This window comes from Anas platyrhynchos, chromosome 13 (assembly GCF_047663525.1).
Source record: "Anas platyrhynchos isolate ZD024472 breed Pekin duck chromosome 13, IASCAAS_PekinDuck_T2T, whole genome shotgun sequence".
Taxonomy (NCBI): domain Eukaryota; kingdom Metazoa; phylum Chordata; class Aves; order Anseriformes; family Anatidae; genus Anas; species Anas platyrhynchos.
The window spans coordinates 13245961-13271218 of NC_092599.1; the positions used below are offsets into that span (position 1 = coordinate 13245961).

General features: G+C 37.3%; 1 protein-coding gene across 19 annotated transcripts in view; it reads right to left on the reverse strand.

Annotated features, from left to right (window-relative positions):
• Window positions 1-25258, reverse strand: part of DOCK3 (dedicator of cytokinesis 3) — a 215537-nt gene that overhangs the window by 33317 nt on the left and 156962 nt on the right. For 16 of the 19 annotated variants that reach the window (XM_038185874.2, XM_038185858.2, XM_038185872.2 and 13 more), the window contains 15 exons: window positions 22370-22562; window positions 20951-21078; window positions 19824-19970; window positions 17146-17244; window positions 15056-15150; window positions 13538-13613; window positions 12509-12609; window positions 12000-12058; window positions 10195-10343; window positions 7432-7517; window positions 4947-4973; window positions 4733-4828; window positions 2732-2792; window positions 2141-2234; window positions 1274-1422 (listed from right to left, as the gene is read on the reverse strand). In XM_038185874.2, coding sequence (XP_038041802.1) covers window positions 1274-1422; window positions 2141-2234; window positions 2732-2792; window positions 4733-4828; window positions 4947-4973; window positions 7432-7517; window positions 10195-10343; window positions 12000-12058; window positions 12509-12609; window positions 13538-13613; window positions 15056-15150; window positions 17146-17244; window positions 19824-19970; window positions 20951-21078; window positions 22370-22562 — 1560 coding nt within the window. The remainder of the gene's footprint in view (window positions 1-1273; window positions 1423-2140; window positions 2235-2731; window positions 2793-4732; window positions 4829-4946; window positions 4974-7431; window positions 7518-10194; window positions 10344-11999; window positions 12059-12508; window positions 12610-13537; window positions 13614-15055; window positions 15151-17145; window positions 17245-19823; window positions 19971-20950; window positions 21079-22369; window positions 22563-25258) is intronic. The other 3 variants (XM_038185862.2, XM_038185860.2, XM_038185861.2) reach the window with 2 other exon arrangements.

The window sequence follows — 25258 nt, forward strand, 5'->3', positions numbered from 1 at the left end:
ACAGAAACACCCCGTGGAAAAAAAACAAAAACACAAAAACCTTAAGAGGTTAACACTCCATAATCTACGAGAAGATTAATAGCAAAATTACATCCATTAACTTTTTACTCACCCTCAGTGTTTATGTGGATGGCCTGTTTGTCAAAAACACAGGCTCAATTTATGTACATAGTCTCTATGTTAAGTTCGTCTAGTCAGACAGTACAGTACTGCAATATTTGCACAAGTCAGTAATTTAAATTTAAGTGCAGTCTAAAAAGCCCTGAAAATTTCTGAAACTAAACAGAAAACCACATGCAGTATTATTTCAAAAGACCTAGAAAAGATTCCTAGATAATGAATCGCTTCCTAATAAACTGGCCACTCCTAATTACAAACAGGAATCTGACTTCTTTTTGCAGACTCGGCAGAGATTGTCTCTGCCATAAGCATCTTTCTTTTATCAGGGCCAGGAAAAAATATCTGGAATGTCAACCCCACACGAATGGAATCGCATTTGTATTTAATTTCATTGTCAGTGCTATCAGAGGGAAAACCAGCCCTGAGGTGCACATACAGATGTTATCTTCTAATAATGTAAGCTACATGAATTTTTCTAAAGAAAAATTTGAAAATATTCTGACTGATGATCTTGTTTCTAATATTCACCTCTGAAACGATCCCAAAACACCATGATACAAGGGACTAACACCTACCTCTGCAGTGATTAAAAAAAATATTCACTGTAGGAAAAACATACCAAATATCTGGAATTAAAATGTATTGAAAATGAATTGATTTTTTTCTTGTGCAATGGATGGAACTCCACTTTAAAACACCAGTGATACTAAAAAGGCTTAAAACTTTTAAATAAGGGACTCCTAGAATGCATTGCCTGCCATTTACTTCTGGAGGATAAAAACAGAAGTCCTTAAGTGTGAAGGGAGTTGTAACACAACAATTTGCATATACAATGTTTTTTTAATTAAGCAACTAGAATTTATCAAGCTGTCTGTCACGTCAGGTGATCCACAATTTTTACAGGTATAAAAACATTCCAGCCTTTTTCCCATTGGCCTACCTAAACTAGTTCCAAATGATATGTATAATGAAATATCCATATCCATTTTCTCATCTGTTTTTTGGTCTAGAGAGCCAAGATGCAATTTGTCAAGTTATTAAACCTTTTTATATAAATTTACTTCCAAGACAACTGAACCAAGATGATAGCCTTGCAAGCTCTAAGTCAGGAAAAGGGAAGGAAGCTGCTGGAAGAGAGAAGAAGTTGGCATACCTTCCCTTTGTTGAAGTAATGGATAATCTTACGGCACAGACCTTCCTTACGTTGCCACTCTGACTGAGATGGATAATGCAGGAACTCTCTCAGAGGTCTGTCCTCCCACTGAAGCAACTCACAGTACAAAAGCAAAGTAAATGCAGCCTCTGTTGGAAATGCAATCATTGAACACTGAATCAATGACAACAAATAACTCAGCAAATAGTCTAAAAGGTCACAGGCTGCTTCTAAAACAGTCTGGAAGTTCTGATGTACAATTTGAGAAAAAAATCTAAAGCGTTAAATTAACATTGAATTATTCAATTACTTAGAATAGCAGCACATAGCTGTTTCTGACAAACCTGATTCTTAGGTACAAATCTATCAAGTTCCTTTCTACTAGATACTTGATTTAAATGCACAGTCAAATACTCAGGTATGTAACGAGATTTGGAGTCTGCAGTTGTAAGCAGAGCTTGGATAACAAAGAACTAGAGTCAATAGATTTCTTAAATGCACTTTAAGTATTATAATCCAAGGAAATTTGGCAAATGGTAGCATGATAGTGGGTTTGTGATTTCAACGTTCCCCTAATTTTGATTCCACTGTTGTGATTTTTCAGTCAACTGCCCTTGCAGAACACTGTAATGTAAAATTCAAGGTGCAACAGAACAGTTGTGTGTGCAGAGACATGCATTACTTCGTGTGATGGAGTGATGGACCCTTGTCTCTAGGGTCAGAGATTCCTGAGGGCTGGTCTTAACAGTGAACTGATCCATAACAGAAGTTTTTGAAACAAACTCAAGAGATGTTAGAGAATAACATCAGAAGAGTCAAAAGCTTTCACTAGGATTTCAAACAGACCCTGTATGATGTCTTACTAACCTGTATAGTTCTCAGCCTGTAAGTGCATGTCACACAGCTTGTGGATATAGCGGATGTACATCTCTTCCTTGTTAATTTCCGACTTATAGAAATTCTGTAAAAGAGAGAGTTTTTATTTTCATTGAGAATTTTCCTTCGTTCAAGACAATCAGTAGCATCTGTATACATATATAGGTACTGAAAAGAGAATACATTATTAGTGTAAAGTGAAAGGACTAATTCTTTTCACATTCACACTGATTTAACCCACTAACTTTTTCACGTAGTGATTTGTTTTCAAAATGAGGGTATAGTCAAACACTGGAAGAAAAGGTGAGAGAAGTTGTGGAATCTCTGTCACAGAGATATTCAGAACTCAGCTGGACAAGGCCCTGAGAAGCACAGCTTAAAGTTGGAGAGCCCAGCCTAAAGGCAGAGAGTTAGATCACAGACTTCCAGGGGATCCTCCCAACCCGTTGTTTTCTGTCATGCCAGTGCTCAGATTCTGAACCTACAATTGCTGACACAGATTCCCACCCAACATTCCCCATTCCAGCTTCTATTACATTGCACAGTATCACAAAGAGATAAACATAAGGAAAAATTCTTTACCATAAGGTTAACAGTGCAGCCAATTTTCTTGTTCTCCGTTTCATCACCTTTCATACAATCCCTAAGAAAGCAGAGTAATGTTGAAACATACATCTGCAAAATTTCCTTTTAAAATACATTTGAAGCTATCTTAACCTCCAGAGTTTCCTTGGATCACAAAAAACAGTGAACCATATACTTTATTTTATAAAGTTGCCCTAAGAAAAATATCCATAACATGGCCTAAATGATATAAAAACTGCCTTGATGGCATCTGAGAACAAGCACCTGAAGTGACCACTGCATTTCTTACAACTCTGAACAAATACCAGATGGCAGTAATCAAACATCTTCATAACTAAAGAGCTACCATAAAAGTGAAAAGTTATTTACCCAGATGTTTAGTGGTTCCCTAGTCGAAGGACTAGGTTTCAGAAATTCAGGTATCTAATGTAGCATTGGCATCCTGGAAAATACAACCTGACTGATTTAGACTAGACTACTGAATTTTTCACAGGTAAGATAAATCACAAAAAAAAAATAAATATCTGTGGATTCTGCAATTTTTAAAAATAATTTTGATGTAAGCAGCACAAAAGAAAAAGGCTTCAGAAATTACCAATCTCGACTTCAGAAAGTCACATTCATTTGTGAAGGCGAGACAAAATTTTTAAAGCAGCGACACCACAAACTTTCCTGAGAACTACACTGTCAGCTAGTTGGCATCTGGGCTCCACAAGATGTCAAAACTGATTAGCAGAGCTCTTCACTTCATAGCTTTCTATGTGATTTGCAGAACTATCACAGCAGCTGACACACTTCATCTGGGTATTTACAAATTCTCATACAGTTCCCTATCCTGCTCTGCTCAGGGAATGAAATATTCTACTGCATATTGAGTATCAGTTAAAAACTGATATCTGTTCCTGAAATTAAGCATGAAAATGAGTATCTGTTTATCCAAGTTGCGTTGATAGCAAGTTCCATTAAAAAAAGTCAGCTCCCTTGCATTCTCTTTAAATGTCTCAGATATCTGGTCTTTCTCAGTAGTTGTATGGCAGTTGTCAAGAAAAAAAACAACACAGGAGATTGGATCAAACTGTTCAGGACAACAAAAAGAACAAATTAAAAAACACAGAAAAGGATTTGGGATGGCAGAACACCCAGCCTAGTCACAGGCTTTCACTTATAATGAGGAGCAAAAAAAAAATAAATAAAATTATTTGAACTCTTGTCAGTAGGCTAAAGATAGAAATATATGGGGCAGTTCTATATAGTTTCTAATTGCCTCCTGTTCCATAAAAACAACTCTGAGTGTGCGCACACACAAACTAGAAAGTAAAATATGTTTTTATAACTAAATCAAAGCTCACAATAGTCCTGCAAGCTTTAGTCTAAATCCAAACAGAGGATGTCTAGTTTGTAGTGGAGTCTTGCACACAAGTCACCAGCTGACATGTCAGGCTTTCCTCAGATGAAGTTTTCTAACCCTGCCTGCTTAGATGAGGTGTTCAGCATGTGTCATAGACCTTGGTTCAGCAAGCCATTTAGAATCATTCTTACATTTAGCATGTATATTGCTTAATTAGGCAAGATCACTTCCAAGGTAAAAGGAATAAATCATTTAGCAACCTGAATAAACCTTAGTTCAAAACTAAGAATGAACGTCATCTTTGTTGTTTTTTGGGAATGAGCATACAAGAACAAGAATTAGGGCTCTGGAGCTGTGAACTTTGGATTTCTGCTCAGAACCCTGCAGCAGTGAGGTAGGCTTGCAGACGTAATACATAGGTGGGAAAAGGCCTTCAAGATCATCAAGTCCAACCATCAACATGGCCTGCAAAGCCCTGTCACTAAACCATGTCCCTGGTGCCACATTCACATCTCCTAAATACCTTCTGGCCTGCCATCAGAGAAGCATGCAGCTTGATAAACAATAAAAAAAATCCCTATACAAAAGAAATTTGATACTAAAACTTCTAATACACATACTCAGAACACATTACTGTTGTTGTCAGATACCTATAGTCAAGCAGACGCTCCATGAGGCGAGTAACCGATGTAACAAAAGAGATTCCAGTCTCCCGCCATGTTTCCTGCTCAATCTTCTCCAGCAAACTGTTCAGAGATAAAAAGAGCAGATAAGGCATCCGGGGAAACAGCGTAGTACATGCAGACAGCCGCAGACAACTTCGTTTCTCCCTCATGAGACAAGTACACAGAATTACTATCTTACCTGGGATAAGGCCCAAAGAGCTGGGTTCTACTCCAGGCAGCATGAAGCAAAGACAAGGAAATTACAGAATTGACAGGAAAAGGAAAATTATCCTCACATTGCCATATAAAATTTATAAAAGATAGCAATGTTCATGGCAACAGTTGATTCCCACATTATTACCTGTAGCTTAAATACTGCTAACAGCAATCATAAGTTGGAAGGGAGTCTAAACCTAATGCAAATTCCTCTTTGTACATCCTCACATTAATTTTGGTCTCTAATCAACAACCAACTAACCTTGCATTGCAATTTGTTAAACTGTAAATAAATGAAAGCGATATTTTTCTGATCAGCAAGCTAAACAATACAGGCAGCACGCCACTGTGATGACTGAGAAGAAAGAGAAAAGGCTAGAGTAAGAACACTGAAAATCATATTAAAAAATGAGAAAAGAAAGCAAATTTACATGCTAGTTTCCTGAAACTGATCTCTGGTCAAAGAACTTGCCACTTCCATACTGACAAAGAAATACTGTTAGGTGGCATACATGTCCTCACAACAGGCAAACTCTTTTATACTGAAATGATTTCCAACCAAACTCTTTTATACTGAAATGATTTCCAACCAAGGGACCCAATTCACACTTCACCAGTACAGCTGAGACAACAGAAGTCAGGGCCAACTGTTTATTTCACGCTGCATTTATTAAGTTTGTGAGAAAAGAGATGAGATTTTCCAATTCTGTGGAATTGTTTCCTCAAAGCTGACAGGATTCTCAGAAAAGACAGTACAAGTATAAACTAAAAGGTTGCTGGACTTCAAGGTTATTTTTCTTGGCTACATCTACAAATAAGTGAAATTATGGTCCCTGAATTCTTAACATTTCAGCTATCGAGTACCTTCCTCTGGAGCTAATGAAAAGTTGAACATTCTTCTTGCCAGGTGAATAAAAATAATAAAAAACAAAGATATTTTCTTTCTTTAAAAACAAACAAACAAACAAACAAAAGAAATATATTTATCTGTAGACATGAAGTGCCAGACTTCCTGAGGCTGAATATGCAGAAATCAAAATGGAACAGATTTACATGCTTTCTAAGGATGAGCATACAGGATAGGCTGGCTTATTTATCTTGACAATGAATGAATGTGTAAATGTAAACTGAGAAATACAAACAAGGGTTTATGCCTTAAACTACCTCCATACAATTGGGGGCCACATAAAATTGTCTGGAACACAGAAACATAGAATTATCTAGGTGAGAAAAGGCCATCAAGATCATCAAGTCCAACCATCAACCTGGCCTGCAAAGCCCCGTCACTAAATCATGTCCCTGGTGCCACATTCACATCTCCTAAATACCTTCTGGGATGGGGACTCCACCACTGCCCCAGGCAGCCTGTTCCAGTGCTTGATCACCCTCTCTGTGAAGATATTCTCCCTAATATCCGATCTAAATCTCCCCCGGTTCAATTTGAGACCATTTCTTCACATTCTACCACTTGTTTACTTGAGAAAAGAGACCAGCACCTTCCTTGCAGCTCCTTTCAGGTAGCTGTTGAGAGCAATGAGGTCTTCCCTCAGCCTCCTTTTCTCAAGACTAAATAATCCCCATTCCCTCAGCTGCTCCTCCTATGTCATTTCCTTGTCCCTTCACCAGCTTCATTGTTCTTCTCTACACATGCTCTAGCAACTCAATATCATTCTTATAGTGAGAGGCTCAAAACTGAACACAGTACGCAAGGTGTAGGCTCATCAGTGCTGACTACGCAGAGAACAATCATTTCCCTGGTCCTGCTGGCCACACAATACAGGTTCCTTTCTTCAGTGGCAAGGACTTAAGTACTTCTCTGGTCCCCACTGCAGTGGTAGTAGTGTGCCTCATGTATTTATTTCTCATGTATTTATTCTCATAACACTCCAGGAGTCTCCTAGACTGTTTCCACTCTGTTTATCCTTACGAGTACTGTGTATTTAGTGTGAAAGGGAGTGGAAACACTGTCATGATGGACTCTGGAGGAATAAACTTACAACTGTTGAGTCAACTCAAAGAATGACCTTCAAAAATTGTAAGCAACAAAGGAAAATGCTGGGGAAAACCTTTTGCTCTAACAAGGCCTGACTTGCTAGACTTTCTCTAAGCCATCCCAAGGCCCTGATTTCACATATTGCTAAGTTAAAAAAAAAAAAAAAAAAGAAAGGGACCAGTTCCTTTAGCAGATCAATTTTTTTTATAGGAGGACATTAATGACTTACCTATGCAGCATTATATTAGATTTCATAGAACAAAAACAAGGAAAAAAATATTTTTTATATTCTTTTCAGAATTAGAGTGACACATTTCTGTTTTGCTGACAGCTATGTCATGAAAACCTGCCAGAAAACCTTCTACTGCTTTCTTTGAAGATCAGCCCTGGAGCTGCTACTGCAGCACAGGTCACTATCTAGACTCCTTTAGTGACCCCACAGAATACAGAGCAAGCAGAAATGAGCATAGCTTACAGTAGGCTGAAGAGCTCTCTGTAGTTCTCATCACCTTTTCCTTCAGATACCAGGCTGTCCAGCTTATCAATCAGCTCAGCTTCCACCTGGATGAAGAAATGACTGGTTATAAATTAGCTGTTCATGCAGAAGACAGGAGTACCAAACACGAGGAGGACTGAAAGAATATTGTCCTGCAGGCTGCCCCACCTTCTCTGTGTGTGATTTATTTCTCTGTATCTCAGTTAAATGGAAACACTTTTCTTATTTTTTTCAATGAAATAGCAGGACTAAAATTAAATTATCCATTTGCTTATCAGAGTCTAAATGAACATCCCAGGGGAGATAACGTTGATTCTTCACAGGCATTTTTGATATTTTTTCTCTCAACAAATAAATCATTCTGAACACACTTTCTGTGAAAAATATATCCTTTACCATAAATTGAATATCCATGCAGAGAAACCAATTTATGGCATGATCACCTCTAGCCTGCTGTGATGGTTCTGCTGGTAGCTAACTGATTTCCAAACCCTCCAGACATAATTGCATTGGAATATTATTTGTTCATTAAACTTATTTTTATCAAGCTTCTCTATGCTTATATGATGCATTTGGTTTTCACACTGTACTGGGTCTGGCTGGAATGTTAACCTTCCCTGCAGCAGCTACCACACACACTTATATAAAGGAACAGAACGGTATCGTTATGTTGCCCCTCCCTTAGAAAGGTCATGAATATGCATTCATTTCTCCCCTTGTCTAGTATGTCCTACTGTCAAGTTTGAGATCAGATATTCCAATAAAATTGGTTCAAGTGCAGAAATCATAGTATCCAATATTAAAGAAAAAAATGGTGTGCTCTTTGAAGTCTTGTAAAAAATATACTTTCAACACTAATGAAGACAGGTTTCTAAAGGTTGAAATGGCTTGTAGAATTATCACTTGTTTTTATTCAAACATAGTTTTTTATTCAAACATAGTTTGAGTTTCTCAGTTTTTCAGGTGCCAAACTGCAAAGTAAGTAAAGATGAGAAGGAAGAGTAAATCACCCAGTGACACACAAATGGAATTGGCACTCTTGCTAGTGAAATCATTAAAGGGAGACTTGATTTAGTCCATGAATCAGACTGCATTGTTCTCTAGTATTGCTGAAAAATTACCATGTTAAAACAAGCTACTGGAAAAAAAAAGCATGAAAGTGAATTTCCAGGATTTTTGTTTTTTATAACAACCAATTTAGAACAGAATTCAAAATTTAAAAAAAATACCCTCTCTTCGCCTGTAAGCTACAACAATTTGCCAGAATTATGCAAAGCATCTGTCCAGCTGTCTAACATTACTCTGGACAAAAAATTAACTTGGTTCCAGCTGCTAATGCTAGCAAGGTTTAATGCCATCTTGTACTATTTAACTATACATTTCATTCTCACTAATCTAGATGAACCTTCCATCTTTAGTCTTACAAAATTACGACACATGCTTCAGTGTGAGAATTAACTCCATGGGTAAATTAAGAAAGATTTTTATGGCTGAAACTTAGAACATATGAACAAGTATAAAAATTATATGATGATTATGAAAAGTTCATCTGTCATGTAGAAAGTGTAAATAGATCCAGAAACTAGAAGATGACTGTAGGTACTTCTAACTGTAAATGCCACAGCAGAAACTGTTCTATTGTTATGCTAACATAGCACCTAAAGCAAAAAGAGTACCATGATCAAATGCCACCATAATAATAGTGGAAGAAGTAGTAGTAGTAGTAATAATAATAGCAGTCAAGGGAGTTGAAGCAAGGAGGAAAAAAAACATAAGCCCTTGGTAATACTCTTCCACACAGCCTTTGATATAACAGGTATGGAAAAGGGCTGTTATTCTCCTGGAATGATTAGAACTGGCATTTTAATAAACTTAATTTATTGTTAATAATCACGTGAATTATGGTAATTTAAACAAAAGGTCCAATTATTAAGTGTTTCTGGAAACAGTTTGTGTTGTTTAGCTGTATACTAGCATTGCCTCCTTCCGCATACCTATCTGAAGATACTTGCCCTCACTATTGTCCCAAACACAATGACAATGAAACAATGTCCTCTAAAGATCCATTCCAAACCTACACTTAGTTATTACTACTTTGAACTTTTAGGATCTGAAAATTCCAGCAATTCTCTGACCATGACAGAGCAACAAAATGAGAACTCCTCTGCCTGTTCTGCAATCATAGCTCACAGCAGGTGGGAACTACGGAACTGTTGCTGGACATAAGCATTCAGGAGAGATGCTGAGATTTCTCCAAGAATATACAAGTCACAAAGCCTGTTTCAAAGCATGGCATAATTATTAGTTATACAATACTGCCTTCTGGCTAGAAATTTGCCAGAGAAGCAAAGACCATTATTTTCACAAATACTGGCTAAATCTTGAAGTCTCCATTTTTGGTTCCCAGTCTTACCCACTTAGTGACTGACTAATGATCTGTGTGGAAACCAATGAGAGCAGTGAGAGCCCAGGACCAAAGAAATTCTTTTCTCTTTATCATCTCTGATGTGACGAGCACATCGTTCTTCTCTGTTTTCAGAGGACAGGTAGTCAGCTCTACAGTGCAGGGAGTCCTGTAATCTTTTGTGAATGATGCTTCAAATTTTCTGTTTTTATATATCTGCATGACATCTTCCTCACTATCAGAAATGGTTCAACAGATACAAACTCCTTGCTTCCAGCTGGGTATTACAAGACAGAGCAAGAAAAAGAACACTGCAAATGCCTGGGAAGCTACTTCACCTGTTTGAAGTTGCCATTCTTTCTCTGCTCCCAGTCCATCATGTCGTGGAAGATAGGGATCATGATATTTCGGACTTCTGGTTGTGGAACAAGCGTAACACCAAGAAAGGGGCCAATCATTCCCGGAATAAAGTGAATCTTATGTTCACCTGTACAACACAAAGCAATTGTGATTAAATAAAAGCATTTGTTATCTGTAACTGAGAAGAAAGGGAGCCTCTGCCATAATGACAATAATAGGCCCAATGCAAAGTAATAGGCATGAACATGAAGAAAACAAGTACATTCTTTTCCTAAAAGGACTGAAACAACACCTTGCTTTACACCATTTCCTGCAAAGTCTGCATTTTTAATTTCAATTCCAAAGCCATCAGCAAAAACTGTCACTGCATTTCATTTATAACAGAATTCAAACCATTAAAGACAAACAAACTAAAACATACTAACCAGGAGTAAAAGAGGACAGATTCTTTTAATTTATGAAAGAAATTATTGGAAATTGTTGGTGAGAACAACTAGGTTTAGTAGAACATACTTAGATTTTAAATAACTAGAGAGCTCTTTGTCCTCAGTGCTATAGAAGTCACAATTTCATTGCTGACCTTGACTTAGGACAAAATAGCATTGATTCTCAGCAACAGCAACTCAAGGCGTTTACTAATAACCTCTTCTGTGGCCTGCTTACTTTGCAGCTGCAGAGAATAAATCGGAATAGCCATATTTGGAACAAGGCTCAATGATAAATACCTTTATATGTATATAATAGATTTCTTTCTTCATATTTAAAGTTTTCTAATGTATTTTTCCAGTTACTTGATTTCTGTTATATTAGAGAGCTTACTATTCCCCACACAGATACTTCAAGACTGTGATCGAGTCTGCCTGTAACATCTTAGCTGTGCAAGACAGCTCAGGTTTATTCAGTCTTTTTAGTCTTTTTCTTTTTTTTTTTTCTTTTTACTTCTGTAGTCATCTTCCTAATTGTCTTTTGAACTATGTTGAACTTGTCTTTGGTTTTTATAAGCTGCATGGCCAGACCAACTGTTCTAAAATCAAGTGTACCTATGAAAAAACTGCAGAAGTAATATAGTCCTCCTTCTCTTACTTAAGATTCTTATATATTTTCTCAAAGATCATGTTACTTTTTTTTCTCATGGCATTTTACAGGTAGTCCCCATTCAGCTGATTATCAGCACGATACATTTGTAGTTTCTTTTCTTGAATAGCAGTCCTATATATGTTTCTACATATAAAATGTTTGTATTTGGCTTTTTGAATATATTACTTGCTTGCAGCCACATTATGAAGTTACTCAATTTCATTTGCATCATTCCTTTGCTCTTTTAATGATTAACTGTTCTCAGAACCTTGCATATCTGTGATTGCTATCAGCAACTTTTTTTTTTTATTTTCCTCTAGAGTACTATATGCTTCCTTTGTCCTCAAATGTTTCCGTAGGTATTCATTTTTGATCCCTGACTGAGACAGGATACTGGCCTAGTGGGACTTGCTCTCATCTAGTACAGAAGTTATTTGGCTGTTATTGTGAAGTTAAATGTGAAATTATTCACATTTGAGAAGAAAGCATTCAAATTGGTAGAAACATATTACTTCAAATGAAATAGAGACTATGATGCCACAGAATATTTTTGGTAGGAGAAGTGCTTCCTTGTTTTACAACTCTTAAGAGAAATGTAAAGTAATACATGATAGTAAAATAAATTAAAAAAAAAAAAAACAAAAACAAAAAACTGAAATCTGGGGTTACTTTGGCTTTGGTTAAGACAGAGAAGGAAGAGTCATACCCAGGTTCTGCCACATGCTGAAGAGCTCATATGCCATCATCACTCTCATATCACCATATCTGTAAGAGAAGAGATAGACAACTGCCTAATGGAAAAAAACACCAGAAAAGGCGGTGACGTTTAAAAAAATAAGGAATAAAATAGAATAAGAATAGAATTGGAATAGAAGGAAGGGAGCTACATGGATCATCAAGTTGAACTGCCTGACCACTTCAGGGCTAACCAAAAGTTATAGCATATTATTAAGGGCATTATTCAAATGCCTCCAACACTTACAGGCAGACAGAATCAACTACCTCTCCAGCAAGCCTGCTCAATTGAATTTTCATTTAAATCAACATAAAAATATGAAAAAACTTATCACTGAGCACTATATTAGGAGATTTATTTATTTCCCAAGCACTTCTACATCCGAAGTTCCATCATAAATCACAGGGACTTGTGACAGAAAAAGAAGCCTCAATTTTTCAGATGGCAGAAAAGACTGGGAAGCAAACAAAAAATCTTACTTATCTAGAATCTTCTTTCTCTTAGCTGGTGTGGCATTTTCTAGTTGCAGACTTGGCTGGTTTATGAACAACACTGCCAGGCTGAAATAGGAGTTCCATACCTGTAACACAGAAAGGAAGTTTTATAACATTACACTCCAATGAGTAAGTTTTAAGCAAGTGTAGGAAGACATATGTTCCTTTGTGTGTAGAATCAGACTTTTCCTTTTTGTAATAAAGATGTAACAATCAATATTCCTCTTGACTCGAGATACTAAACTCTTAAGGACACCAAGGGTTAAAAACTGATAGTAAAAGATATTAAAGAAGGCAATGTCACTCAGCTTTAATCTTAGCACCGAAGTTTTAAAATGACTAAACTTGGCTACTTCAGAGAAGTTTAAATTGTTTTCTCTAGACTAAACAGATTTTATCCCTCAAAACAGCAACAAAAAACCAACAACAACAACAAAAAAAAACACAAAACAGAGATTACATTATATTATGAATGAGAGCTTTATAATTTAGTCTGTTTTTCAAAAGAAATGAGGCTTATACATTAATGCCGTGTGTGCGCATGTGCAAAGAAAGGTACATGTCTGGCTGCTTTTCCTTAGCAACACTGAGCTTGTGACCGCTTTCAAGCACATCAGAAATTGGGAAAACACTCTAAGATACTGTGTTCCTCCAAGTTTTAAGTCAACAACCAAAGAGAGAGGCCTCTGGGAGAGGAAGATTATGAACGCCCTGACTTCAGGAAAAGCACTGTTTGAGTTCATGTTTTATTAGGCTTGACAACAGGCTTCATTACCTCCACTGCTTATGTAGGTATTTGTTTCCTTTACAAAGGCCTCCATTTACTAGGTTTGAGCATTCTGTTCTACTTCCCTCAATCCACAGCAGATTCAAATTCCTCTGTTCATTGGTTACATCATATTTCCCCATAGATAATCAAATGAATGATGCAAGTATAATCGCTAATATAGCTCTTTTGCCTGTGGTACTACTAGTTTAAACATGTCATAATGTTTTCGCAGTATCAATTCTTACTTTGAAATCGAAGTCTGTTTCTGTGAAATTCTTGTGCAGTGCGGAAGACAGGTACTGAACTGTTGTAACTATGATACTGCAGTCAAAAAAGAAAAAAAGAAAAGAGAAAACATTTGAATCTGGAGAATAAATCATATCACAGTGGTTTGTGGTGCTGATTTTACTATACATACAGAGACAGGCATTCTTCATTTTTACTGCTAGATTTGCACAGAAGTCATTTATTCTCTGTTTCATATTCTCTGTTTCAATCAACAGCTTGTATTAAATGATATAAAATTAAGAATCTCTATCATTATTGTAATTTGGGAAATTTATATAGAAGCTTTTATAATTCTCTTTTGTATGTATCCTGTATACAAATGACATCTATTTTGTATGGCTGAGCTGTATTACCTACAGTGAAATGAAAGAATACACCCATCTTTCTCTTACTTTAACAGAAATATTTTTTCCTAAGAGCAGCAACTCAAAAAGCTTGAACTGTTTTAATTCTTGGCTATATTATGGTCCTTTTTCTGGCACACGCTTCAACTCAATATATTTGTGAGTGTTTTTCCAATCCCTCCCCCTACAATAGCATTAAAAAATCCAGCATCTCTCTCATTCACATGCAAGCAAGACTTTCAGTAACACTGCTAAATATACCTATCTTAGCCTAAGAGTTTCTAACAAAATAGTACCAAAGGGAACTTGGTAACTTAGAGCATCTGAGGTAACTACTTTTTTATGTAGATTCTTATTTTCTTACAGAACTTCATTTAATTTGAGAGCTTGAAATACTGAAATCCACTTCCTTGACTTCTCATTAGCTCTGTGAACACGCAGAGCATACAGCTCAGCAGCTGACCAGCCTTCTACATTGTACAGCTAGTTTATCTAATGAAACAAGAAACTGGTAAATAATTCAAGCCACCATTTGTTCATCATGTTGCTACCACTCCAAACAGTGTAGTACTTAACTCAACAGAAACAAAATTAGATAAAATTAAGCATTAAAATGGCCAATGACAACATCATTGAGAAATAACTATCTGTAATGTATTTGGTAACCTTGCTGGGGTTTGACCCTCCTTTTCTAACTTTGATTCTTTCTTCTCTGTAGGTTAAAGAGTGTTGTTTATGGGAAAAGACAAACATTTAAAGTAGTCATTTACACATAAAGGCAGACGAGAAGCCTGACTTAATAGCAACTTATTGTGGGTACCTGCTCCCTGCCATGTGTTATGAGATCTGCTGTGCCACTCGTACCCTCTGTGCAGCTACTTCAGCTAGACCTATAATTCCTGACACCTGTGCATACTGGTAGAGTATAAGAAACAGAATGATAACAGAAGTCCAAATTTGATATGGATTGTTAAAACAAATGAAGAATTAGGATGAGTACTGCAGAGTTCCTGCCTTGATCACCAAATTTCAGTCAGATCAAACACTGCAGCACAGGTCTTAAGCATCCAGCTGAGAAGAAAAAAAAATGGATATAGAATGTTAAAAGTTTATACCTGCTTCTCTACTTACTTGCTGGTGAGCAACCTCATCACCATCCAGTCTCGAGGAAAGACACTCATTTTCATCAGGTTCCGAAATACACAAAAAATCTTCAGGAGGAACTCCTATTGCAAGGAAAAAAAGAAAAAGAAAAGAAAAAAAGCATTAGCAGCTGAAGATTAATTTGTGTTCCTGATTACAAGCACTTCTTAAGCTAAGAGCGTGTTCCCCTTGAGCTTTGTGTCACCAGGACATTCATCTGAAAATATGATAACAACAAATACTTGGATATTGTTCTATTTTGTTTGTATATAATATGTACTGACTGGGTTGTAGCTGTCTTAAATCTTTCACAGTGAGATGACAAACTTCCTTATGTACATAATGTATATGACTTCCCATACCATCATCCTGAGATCCGGTGTCAATTTGCAGCTATTTTCAAACAGGTTGGAATTACAGCTATTTATTTGGTTTATGCATTCAAATAATGACAGCATCTGTCCAAATTTCTTTGCACTTATGTCACAAATTTGACAAAAAAGCACACACACAAACTCGGTAGAACTCCTACGTGTCCTTTTAAAAATAGCAACATGAAACCTCATTTCTGACAGACAGCAGAAAAGATCTCTTCTATTCCACTGAACATTTGCTTTACAAAAATTCCCCAAACCTGAAAACATTTCTGATTTTTGACTACCTGCACCTCTACATCTATGAAGAACAGTGAGGATGAAAGGTGATTAGTCAGCATTACAAATTGTGATTTGTTGTTTCACTTTTTTTCCACACAAAATTAAGACAGCATAGAAAGTGGTAGTACAAGATTTATTCAAAACTGTTCTACCATTGTGCCTTAATTCTGATGGGCCGGGGAGAAAATAATATCTTGGTGTAACTTAGCCAAGAGTAAAGGATCAGAAGCTCCTTGACTTTTGGCTTAATTTTGGCCTAAATGTAATATAGGTAAGCAAACATAGTGCTTTCCTATTCAAGGAAAAGTACTGGAAATATTATTACAGTAATATTTAAAGGAATAGGTAATGTATTTTATTAGATCAACTGATAGACCGATAGTTGGAAAAAAGTTGTGGATAATATCTTCAGCTTCTGTCATACTGTTGAACACATCCTTAGACTGTCAAGAGATAAAACTGTATTCATTCTTATGGGCATAAAGATAAATTTTACTTTAACAACACATTTTTCACTGTTACGATTTTATTTAGTCTTCCTACATGTGCATGAAATACCTAGAAGCTAAAAGCCTATTCAGACTTCTCACTGTTTCTCTGTGTCATTTGTTAAGGCAACTTAAGTTCCTGCCACATTACACTCTTCTAATTGTCCCTATTTTACCAAGTGTCATACTAATCAAAAACATGTTATATAAAATCTTGTCTTTATTTACAAAATTATTTTGCCTCTTTAATTGACTGTTGTCGTAGATACTCCTCTTTCCTATGAAAACTGAGATAAAAAGTCAGTTTCTGATGTTTTGAGATGTGCCATTTCAAAATGACAGTGACAAAAAAAAAAAAAGCCAACAGAGAGGTCTGTTGGTCCCTCACCAGCCATTGTCTATTCAAGGATAGCCATAATTCAAGTTAACGTTCTCAAATTTAGGAGGGATTGGCAGGAGACTTAGGAAGATTACTGCTTACCCAAGAAAGATTTTATCTGCTAGAGATATTTGTATCCCAAAAAAGGCTTGAAACACTCCTCTGGCATAAAATGAATTTCAGCACTCTTTGTAAGTAAACATTAATGCGTATTTCACATCTGGTAACATACTATAGTACAACCGACTACATTCATGGGATTAAAAAATTTGCTCCTCTATGTTCTATACTGTACAACAATGATAAGCTTCTATGGCTGATAATACCCATCTTTGGTTTTTATTTGCTCTTGTTTATCAAGATAGTTCAGTGTCAAGTATTAAATGCTTTTATAACATAGCATCTACATGTATTGTCATAAGAAGGAAAGGAAGGTCTATAAAAGTAGAGTGCCAATGAATGGGAACAATTAGCAGAGCAAACAATGCTGGAGAGATTCCCCTCTTCTCTCTCATTCAGACTGAAGGACCCTACACACAAGATGTTCTGTTGTACCTTTAGTTCATCCTTGCTTTGGAAGTTGTCCAGTAAGTGCTGGAAATGAGTGTCTGACATCTGACGGAGCAAAGATAAAAGACAGGACACATATTCTCCCTGTTGACAAGATAAGAAATTATTTAGTTCAGACAATCTGAAATTTCATAAATATAAAACTCAAGGTAAGGTATAAAGGGAGGGGTCTGAAATGGCCCCAATGCCTATGAGAGGAAAGCTGACATGCACAGAAATTAAAAATACTGCATTAACAGTTAACGGTTCTTGAATTACTGTTAGTATACAGGAATAAACCTTTTACAGGATCTCCCACAGATGCCATTTTAAAAAGTCTTAGCAAATGTTGTAGTCTAAACAAAAATAATTTATAATTACTATTACAGACATTAACACATCTCCCTCCAAGCATGCAGTTTTTGACAGTCACCTTCTCAGTTACTTTATACTCAATATACTATGCTAACAAAGGTGGGACTGCTGCTCATGCAGACATACCAGGAATATTTTAAACTTATTGTCTGATATACTGAAAACAGTATAGCAATAACAGCATGGGATCAGTATGGGCTACGAAAGGTGTCTGGGACCTTGTAAATATTTGGCTGATTAGCATTCACCAAATTACATGCTGTCATAGCTACAATATTAACAGTATTCCATTAAGATACTCTGAATATAGCTTGGGTTAGCCTACACAAGCTACAATTACATTTCTGGCCTGCAAAGCATATGCACCCTAACCAGTTACCACAGTATCCCAAAATGTTTTCCAAAGATGGGCTCCCCCATTCTACATATCTGAAAGTAAAGCACAGAGAAGTTAAGCAATTTGTCCAAGATAATGAACATGGCAGTGGCAAGAAGGTAAGGAGTATGTCTTTTATCTGCCAACCCTTTGCAAAACATGCAAACTACTTTCTAATCAGTGTCTAAAAAGATTACACATATCACTGTGCTGTAAAATACACATTCAGGAACATATATGAGGGTTTTTTATAACTGCAACTTTCCCTTCCGTTTTTATTTTTTAAAATTGGCTCAAGCACCCACACAGAAGCTTTGACATAGGTTGTTCCAATAAACTTCATAGGGATGAACTTCATTGGGAAAAATAGTGTGCTCTTGTATGTGAGGTGCTATGTGATAAATAATGGCAAATCAAATGGCAGAAGTAAAAGGAAGCTGAGATGTTACTGGACATTTTAAGAACTATGAAATGCCTTGTTCTTTATTAGGATTCTACCATTTATTAGTTCCTTTGAGCTAACATAGAAAGATACCATCTTTTCACTTGTGTGAAAAGTGTACCCTAGTGTTCTTGTCCCCCCAGCATCTCTGAGGTTTCAGCCTTTTGATAAAAAAAAAAAAAAAAAAAAGGCAAGTCTAAAAAGAAAAAAAGGATGTTCTGGACAACACCGTAACATAATTCCCCCTGTACTCGGCTCTGGTGAGGCCGCACCTCGAGTACTGTGTTCAGTTTTGGGCCCCTCGCTACAAGAAGGACATCGAGGTGCTTGAGCGAGTCCAAAGAAGGGCGACGAAGCTGGTGAGGGGCCTGGAGAACAAGTCCTACGAGGAGCGGCTGAAGGAGCTGGGCTTGTTCAGCCTGGAGAAGAGGAGGCTCAGGGGCGACCTTATCACTCTCTACAGATACCTTAAAGGAGGCTGTAGAGAGGTGGGGGTTGGCCTGTTCTCCCACATGCCTGGTGACAGGACGAGGGGGAACGGGCTAAAGTTACGCCAGGGGAGTTTTAGGTTAGATGTTAGGAAGAATTTCTTTACTGAAAGGGTTGTTAGACATTGGAACAGGCTGCCCAGGGAGGTGGTGGAGTCACCATCCCTGGAAGTCTTCAAAAGACGTTTAGATGTAGAGCTTAGGGATATGGTTTAGTGGGGACTGTTAGCGTTAGGTCAGAGGTTGGACTCGATGATCTTGAGGTCTCTTCCAACCTAGAAATTCTGTGATTCTGTGATAATATGTAGTGCAAAAACTGCATTAGAGACTCTCCTAAGCAAAAATAGACGAGAATAGGATAGTATAGAAAGTGTAATGAATACAGAAGATGAAAGCAGATCATTAATTCTGTTCCTTTTCTCTTGTTGCACTAACGCCAAGGAAAAAATTTCTTCCCATAGGCTGAAGTTGCCAGCCTAGACAAAGTGGTGGCTTTTCCCTCTTCTCGCACCAAGCTCAACAGCTCACTTGCTAATTTCTTTTTCAAAAGCAAGTTGTGTTTCATTTGCATGAAATAATCAGTGAACCTGAACAGAAGATCTCCAGGGTGTTAAGGGACTTGTCAATTGGAAATTATGGTATTCTCAGACTTAGGAATTGAGCTTGATGCTCATATTGCCCTTGTCAATTCCTATTTAGGGGTGAAGCCCTAGGCAGCTACCCAGTTAGCACGTCTCAAGTTCTAAACACTAATTCTTAATCATGGCTGCAAAGGCAAACAAGAAAATAACCTGGAAATCCACAAAAGCTTCCTTTAGCCTTACTGTTTCCTGCAGACCTCACTACCACACAGAGGAAGGAATGGATCTGTGGCTTATTAAGGAAAAGAGACAAAGCCCTGGGCATTCATGCAGGAGAGATGATAATGAGGTGCAGGTGGTGGTGAGGGACTGAACCAAAGGTTAAAGAAGCAGGAAATAGAAACTGATTGTTAGTTACTAACAGTGATTTCTGCTGTGCACTGCGGGCAACGCTGCCCTCTTACCGCCTCCTGAGACTGCGATTTACTCATGATTGTAAGCAGAGTTTGTAAAAGCACATCCAGGAGGCTTTCCACCATCATCTCAACCTCCTCCACGACATCTCCCTCCTACAGTAAGTGGTGAGCAAACAGACAGTTAGAAACTGGAGAAGACGGCATTGGCAGAGAATTCTGTTCAGTCAGCCATACCACAATCACTCATTTTGGTAGAAACCTCTATAATGGATGTTCAAAGAAGTACAATCAAATTCATCACGGATACCAGATACTGTTATGATGCCAGTGTGTATTACCTCCTCCCTCTCTGACAGAAACATTCAGGGTCATAGCCATAAGGTAGAACTATAATCAAAGGCCTGCATATGCTCTAGAATAAAATGAGATCAAAATATGTTCAACGGCCTTTATTCTATGTCAGCATTAATTTAGCTTATCACCATGGTACCTTTCATTTCATTCCCTTCACAAAAAGCCTTAATTTGTTATTGAGAAAGCTCATTAATTTATAGTTAGCATTAGTATGATTTATAGTTAGCGTTATGAGCTTCCTCCTTTAGAGTCAGGTGGGGAAACTTTACCACCCTGTTTGTGAGTATTGCTTTAAATGATCAAGTTACCATTTGGATCAGAGTTTTACGATCATCAAAGCTGGGTATTTAAACTTAGCAGCAATTTCTAAATGTATGTGTGATTTCATTGATTGGATAATTTCAGAGTATTCATTTAACATGAATCATAAAGTGCTAGTTACTGTCTCTTGCAGAACTACAAGTCCTAGAGCTGTGTAGGGTTCTGAACTCCATTGACATCTAAGTTCTGGGCTTGGATGAAGAAAATTAAACAGTGTCAAACCTGGTATATGCATATCCTTTTTCCCCTCCTAAAAGCAAGAACACTGTGTAACCAGAATGCTTTGAGTCACACATACAAAAGCAGACCCTCATTTCAGATGTTCTCCTGCTGACAGAAAATTAGCAGAATTTCATTTTTGAAAGGATCTTTGAAAAACCTGTATTAACCTATAGAAACCCCTCAGCCTTCATTTTACTGAGTCAGTGATGCAATTAAAAAGTCAAGCAGCAGATTACCAAAGAGCTGGTCTTGATTATGGAGAAAATACTACTGAGAATCCCAGAGCAGATGAGTAGCTCCTTCTGCTGTCGTAGGTGAAGGTGAATGTGGTGAAGAACCACAGGTAGCAGGATACGCCGGGACTCTGAAAGAAGGAAAATGATATCACAGTTCTTCTGAAAGAAACTTGAATTTCAACCATCCCCATCAGCAGCCTTTTGGTATCCAAATTAGCCTATTGATAAACAGCGTATTTGATTAATTGGTTCAAATTCTACTATACAGATTGTAGTACAACACACTTCCAAGAACTACACATAGTGAATTAACAGTACATCTAGTTTCAGGAGTTCATAAATGAAGTATACATGATGTTTTCAGTATTGATTCAGCTTGGAAATAACAGTTGTGAACTGATACTTGCTGATGTTGATTTCATTTTCAGCTCTGTTGTCACAGCTAATAGGGCTCCTTCAATATATGCCTCTTGGAAACTGGCTAATTCTTCTTATTTAGCTGGCTTACAAACCTTAACCTTATTAAAGGAGGAAGAGCAGGGAGCAGCTCCAGAAGACAGTAGCCAAAACAGGAAAAAAGGAGGAAAAAGAGTGGGACAACGTCAGGAAGCTGACTGACAGGAGAGATGGAAGGAAAACAAGTCATCACCATACAGGAGACAAGAGAATATATCTGCTTTTAATTACACAGCCAGAAGAGTAGGCAGGGTTGGCAGGCAAAAGATGACCTTGGCAACTAGATTAATTTTTCTAGGGGCAAATAGCACGTGACAGATTGTTGACCTGGGAATTGAGTACTGAGTGCACTAACTTCTGTTCCTCACTGCAGGGAAGATAAACCCTATGGTACTTTTTACCTTCCTCTGTTTTGTTTGGACCTTTACATATGATACATATGAAATAGACTCTGTCTTTAACCCTTAATCATTCAATGCATCTTAAACAATTACTAATATGTGGAGCTATACAAATATTGTCATGTAAAGATTAAATAGTTTTTGTTTTTTAACGAACACGTTGGGTTTCTGATGCAATTGTCTCCCTGTTTCTTTCTCAGACAATAAGCTTACTGGAAAGTAGGTTAATCCTCCTATCCATGCCTTTGAAACTACAGTAATAAGCAATACAAAAGTAATATAAAGTATCAAGTGAGATTTGGCACTTTTAATAATTGCCTTGATTTGTTAACATAATTTTATCAGCCCTTAGTAGCTACAATTTATCCATGATGAATTTATTAACATTTTCTAACATAGGGAAACTTACATATATTCACTGTGTGTGCGTTGTAACAACAATGCCATCTAGATAATTACCAAGATTATTTATTTAAGCTTGCAATAAAGCAACTGCAAAATTAATGTAATGTGTTCCTATTCTTAGTTAACAGCAAAATTTAGACTCATACCACTGTCTTACCTGAGAAAGAGAACAGGCGGCTGTCAACAGTGCGTGCAATGGATTGTAGCTTAACAACATCCATTGATTGCCCAATGTGCACTGTACTGGGCATGCTGCCCAGAGTACCCCTCACAAACTCTGCTACTTCCTGCACAGTGAACATCTGCAACAGCTCATCAAAGATAGCGGGGAAGGAGTTCAGCAAAGCTGCCTGTAAAAAACAAATGAAGAATGTGAAGACTTTGAATCCTGTAACTGCAACTAAAGGCAGTGAAATAGAAACAACAGTAAAACTGAATTAAGGGTCTGGAAAAAGCTCCTACGTAGTGCACTATGGCTAGCATTACTGTTTTGCAATACCTAAAGTTTGTAGCGATCAAATCACAAGATGCTTACAAAAATCAAGCACTGTTGCAATACTAAGTCATATATATGGTGAGTTGAGCACAGTTTTTGTAGACCTTCAAAAGTCTGTATTTTAGGACATGGTTTATAAAACAGAAAAAATAAGGTACAGAAGGTGAGAAAATAGTCCGTTTGTGTCAATTTACTTTTTTCAATAACTGTAAAAATGGCTTCTGATTATAGAATTCAGTACTGATTTTTTTTGTACTGAGGAACTGCATAAAAGAGTTAGAACTCTAAAAAATATTCTGAATAACATGTTGACAGACCCTTAACCATAGCATAATTGTCATGTGATATTACATTCTCTCTGCAACAGGGATAGGGTGCAATTTCATGTGAAAGAAGCATCACATCATGCAAGTAAGTGTGCACGTGACTCTTGCAATAGTGGATATTTCCAGTAACCTGGAGCTATCCAGTAAGCCAGAGTGCAGAAACAATATCACCACAACACAAATCAAACTCTTCATCTTTTGTTTCACACTTCAATTAATTTCTTCGTAACTGTAAAACTCCATGCATCTCCTATTCTCAAGTTCCACAGACTTGGTGTCATACCTAACAACTGCCACTCACCTCCAAAGATTTAAAATTCTTCTCTTCCTTTATATTCTACCAAAGGTCTATCCCTATCCCCTTTCTTACAACTACTTAAATTCCCTGATGGTTGCTTTCTTGAATTGTTATACTGCTTTTTACAAAATCATAGAGTTATCTAGGTTGGAGAAGACCTTCAAGATCACCAAGTCCAACCATCAACCTGACCTACTGAGTCCCATCACTAAACCATGTTCCTTAGTGCCACGTCTGCATGTCTCCTAAATGCCTCCAGGGATGGGGACTCCACCACTGCCCTGTGCAGCCCATTCCAGTTCTTGATCACCCTCTCTGTTAAAAAACTCCTCCTAAACAGAGCATTTTGATTCAGCTTTTTTACTTCTACCTATCTCAGCCACAGGGTAACCACTGGGCACACTTCTCACCATTTTCCCTTCACTTGTCTGAAGCTGTCCATACAAACCACACTGCCTTCCTGCAGAAGTTCACTTTTAGTCAACTTGGTTGCAGATTTCTGTTTAGCTTAGCCCTACCCAAGACCTACCATTTTTCTTCTGTGAGGAAAAGGTGATCTTATGGAACAGATCTGTTTTCTCATTCCATAAACATTACTGTACATTTCCCATGCTGGTTGTAACACTCGGAATGCCTCTCCTAATCCCATAAAATATATGGCTTCCTTCTTTGCCAAGTCTTTCCTCTAAGTAACTTTTCCTTCAAACAACTGTGATATCTATTTAATAGTCTTTCAGCAAAATATATGTTATTTTTATAACTAACTTAGCAAACACTGAAGAGCTCATTAAATTATTCTGAATATAAATTTACCTCGTTCTTCTTCGTGCTTGTTATCTCTCTCAACATCTTGTCTTGTTACAATCAATTCAGATTACACAAAAACCCACATAGCCTCCTGGGTGTTGTCACCTATTTGTTGCTACATACATAAAATGTACTAACAAAATAAACAAATATGAATCATTTAAATAGTTCATGGTACTGTTGGAAGGCTATAACAGCTGCAAATCCATTCATCATCTTTATCTTTGAGATAATGCAAGTGAAATTACAATACTGGCCCAACGAATCCTCACAGTTTTCCTAAACTTATTTCTATTACTATGAGGCAGGAGGATTTCTAGGGTGATTTAGGACATCCAGTAGCAATCTAAGGATATGCATGGGAACTTTTCAGGAAGCTCTGGAGTAATTTTGGGGTACAGTTATGTAATTTTTTAAGTTCCTTGAAAGGTCCTTTTCTGTACAACACCCGAAAATATTCTGGAGCATTACTCTTGTCAAACTAATTGCCTGGAAGTAAGGATATAAACAGTTTTCATCTCATTGCTGAAAAGAACTGTACCGAGATCTTTTTAATAGCCTGGATAAGAGGACAAGTGTGAAGAAAATGTTTACTAAGGCCTCAAGCATTTCTGTAGATATTTAAGAGTTGTCCAGCTTTCTGGAACTAGTACATAATTTCCTTGGTCTGCCTGAACAATTTGATTTATGTAATCAGTACTGTATTTTCAAGGTGTTGATGCCCTAAGTTGTTCCATTAATGACTGAAACATTCCACATTTCCTAGTTTTAAAGTACCAGCCACTTAGACATTAAATTCCAGTTTATATGGAGGAAAAGATGGATTGGGGTAGGGGAAAAGGATTCACTGGGAACATCCATGATGAAATACTTGTGCAGTTTTGGGGATCGTTACTTACAGAATTAAATGACGGCCTTGAAGTACCACCACATTTTTGTGGGGCACATGTCCCAGCTCCGCTCACCTGACCTCCAGGCTGAGAGGCCTATGGGGCAATTGGGATCAAGGGGCAAGATAGTGGCACGGGGGAAACAAAACAGTAAACTTTTCAAAGGTTAAACAAGGACAGGCTTCCCAAATTACAAGTCTAGAGCAAAGATAGCAAGAAAGACCACAGT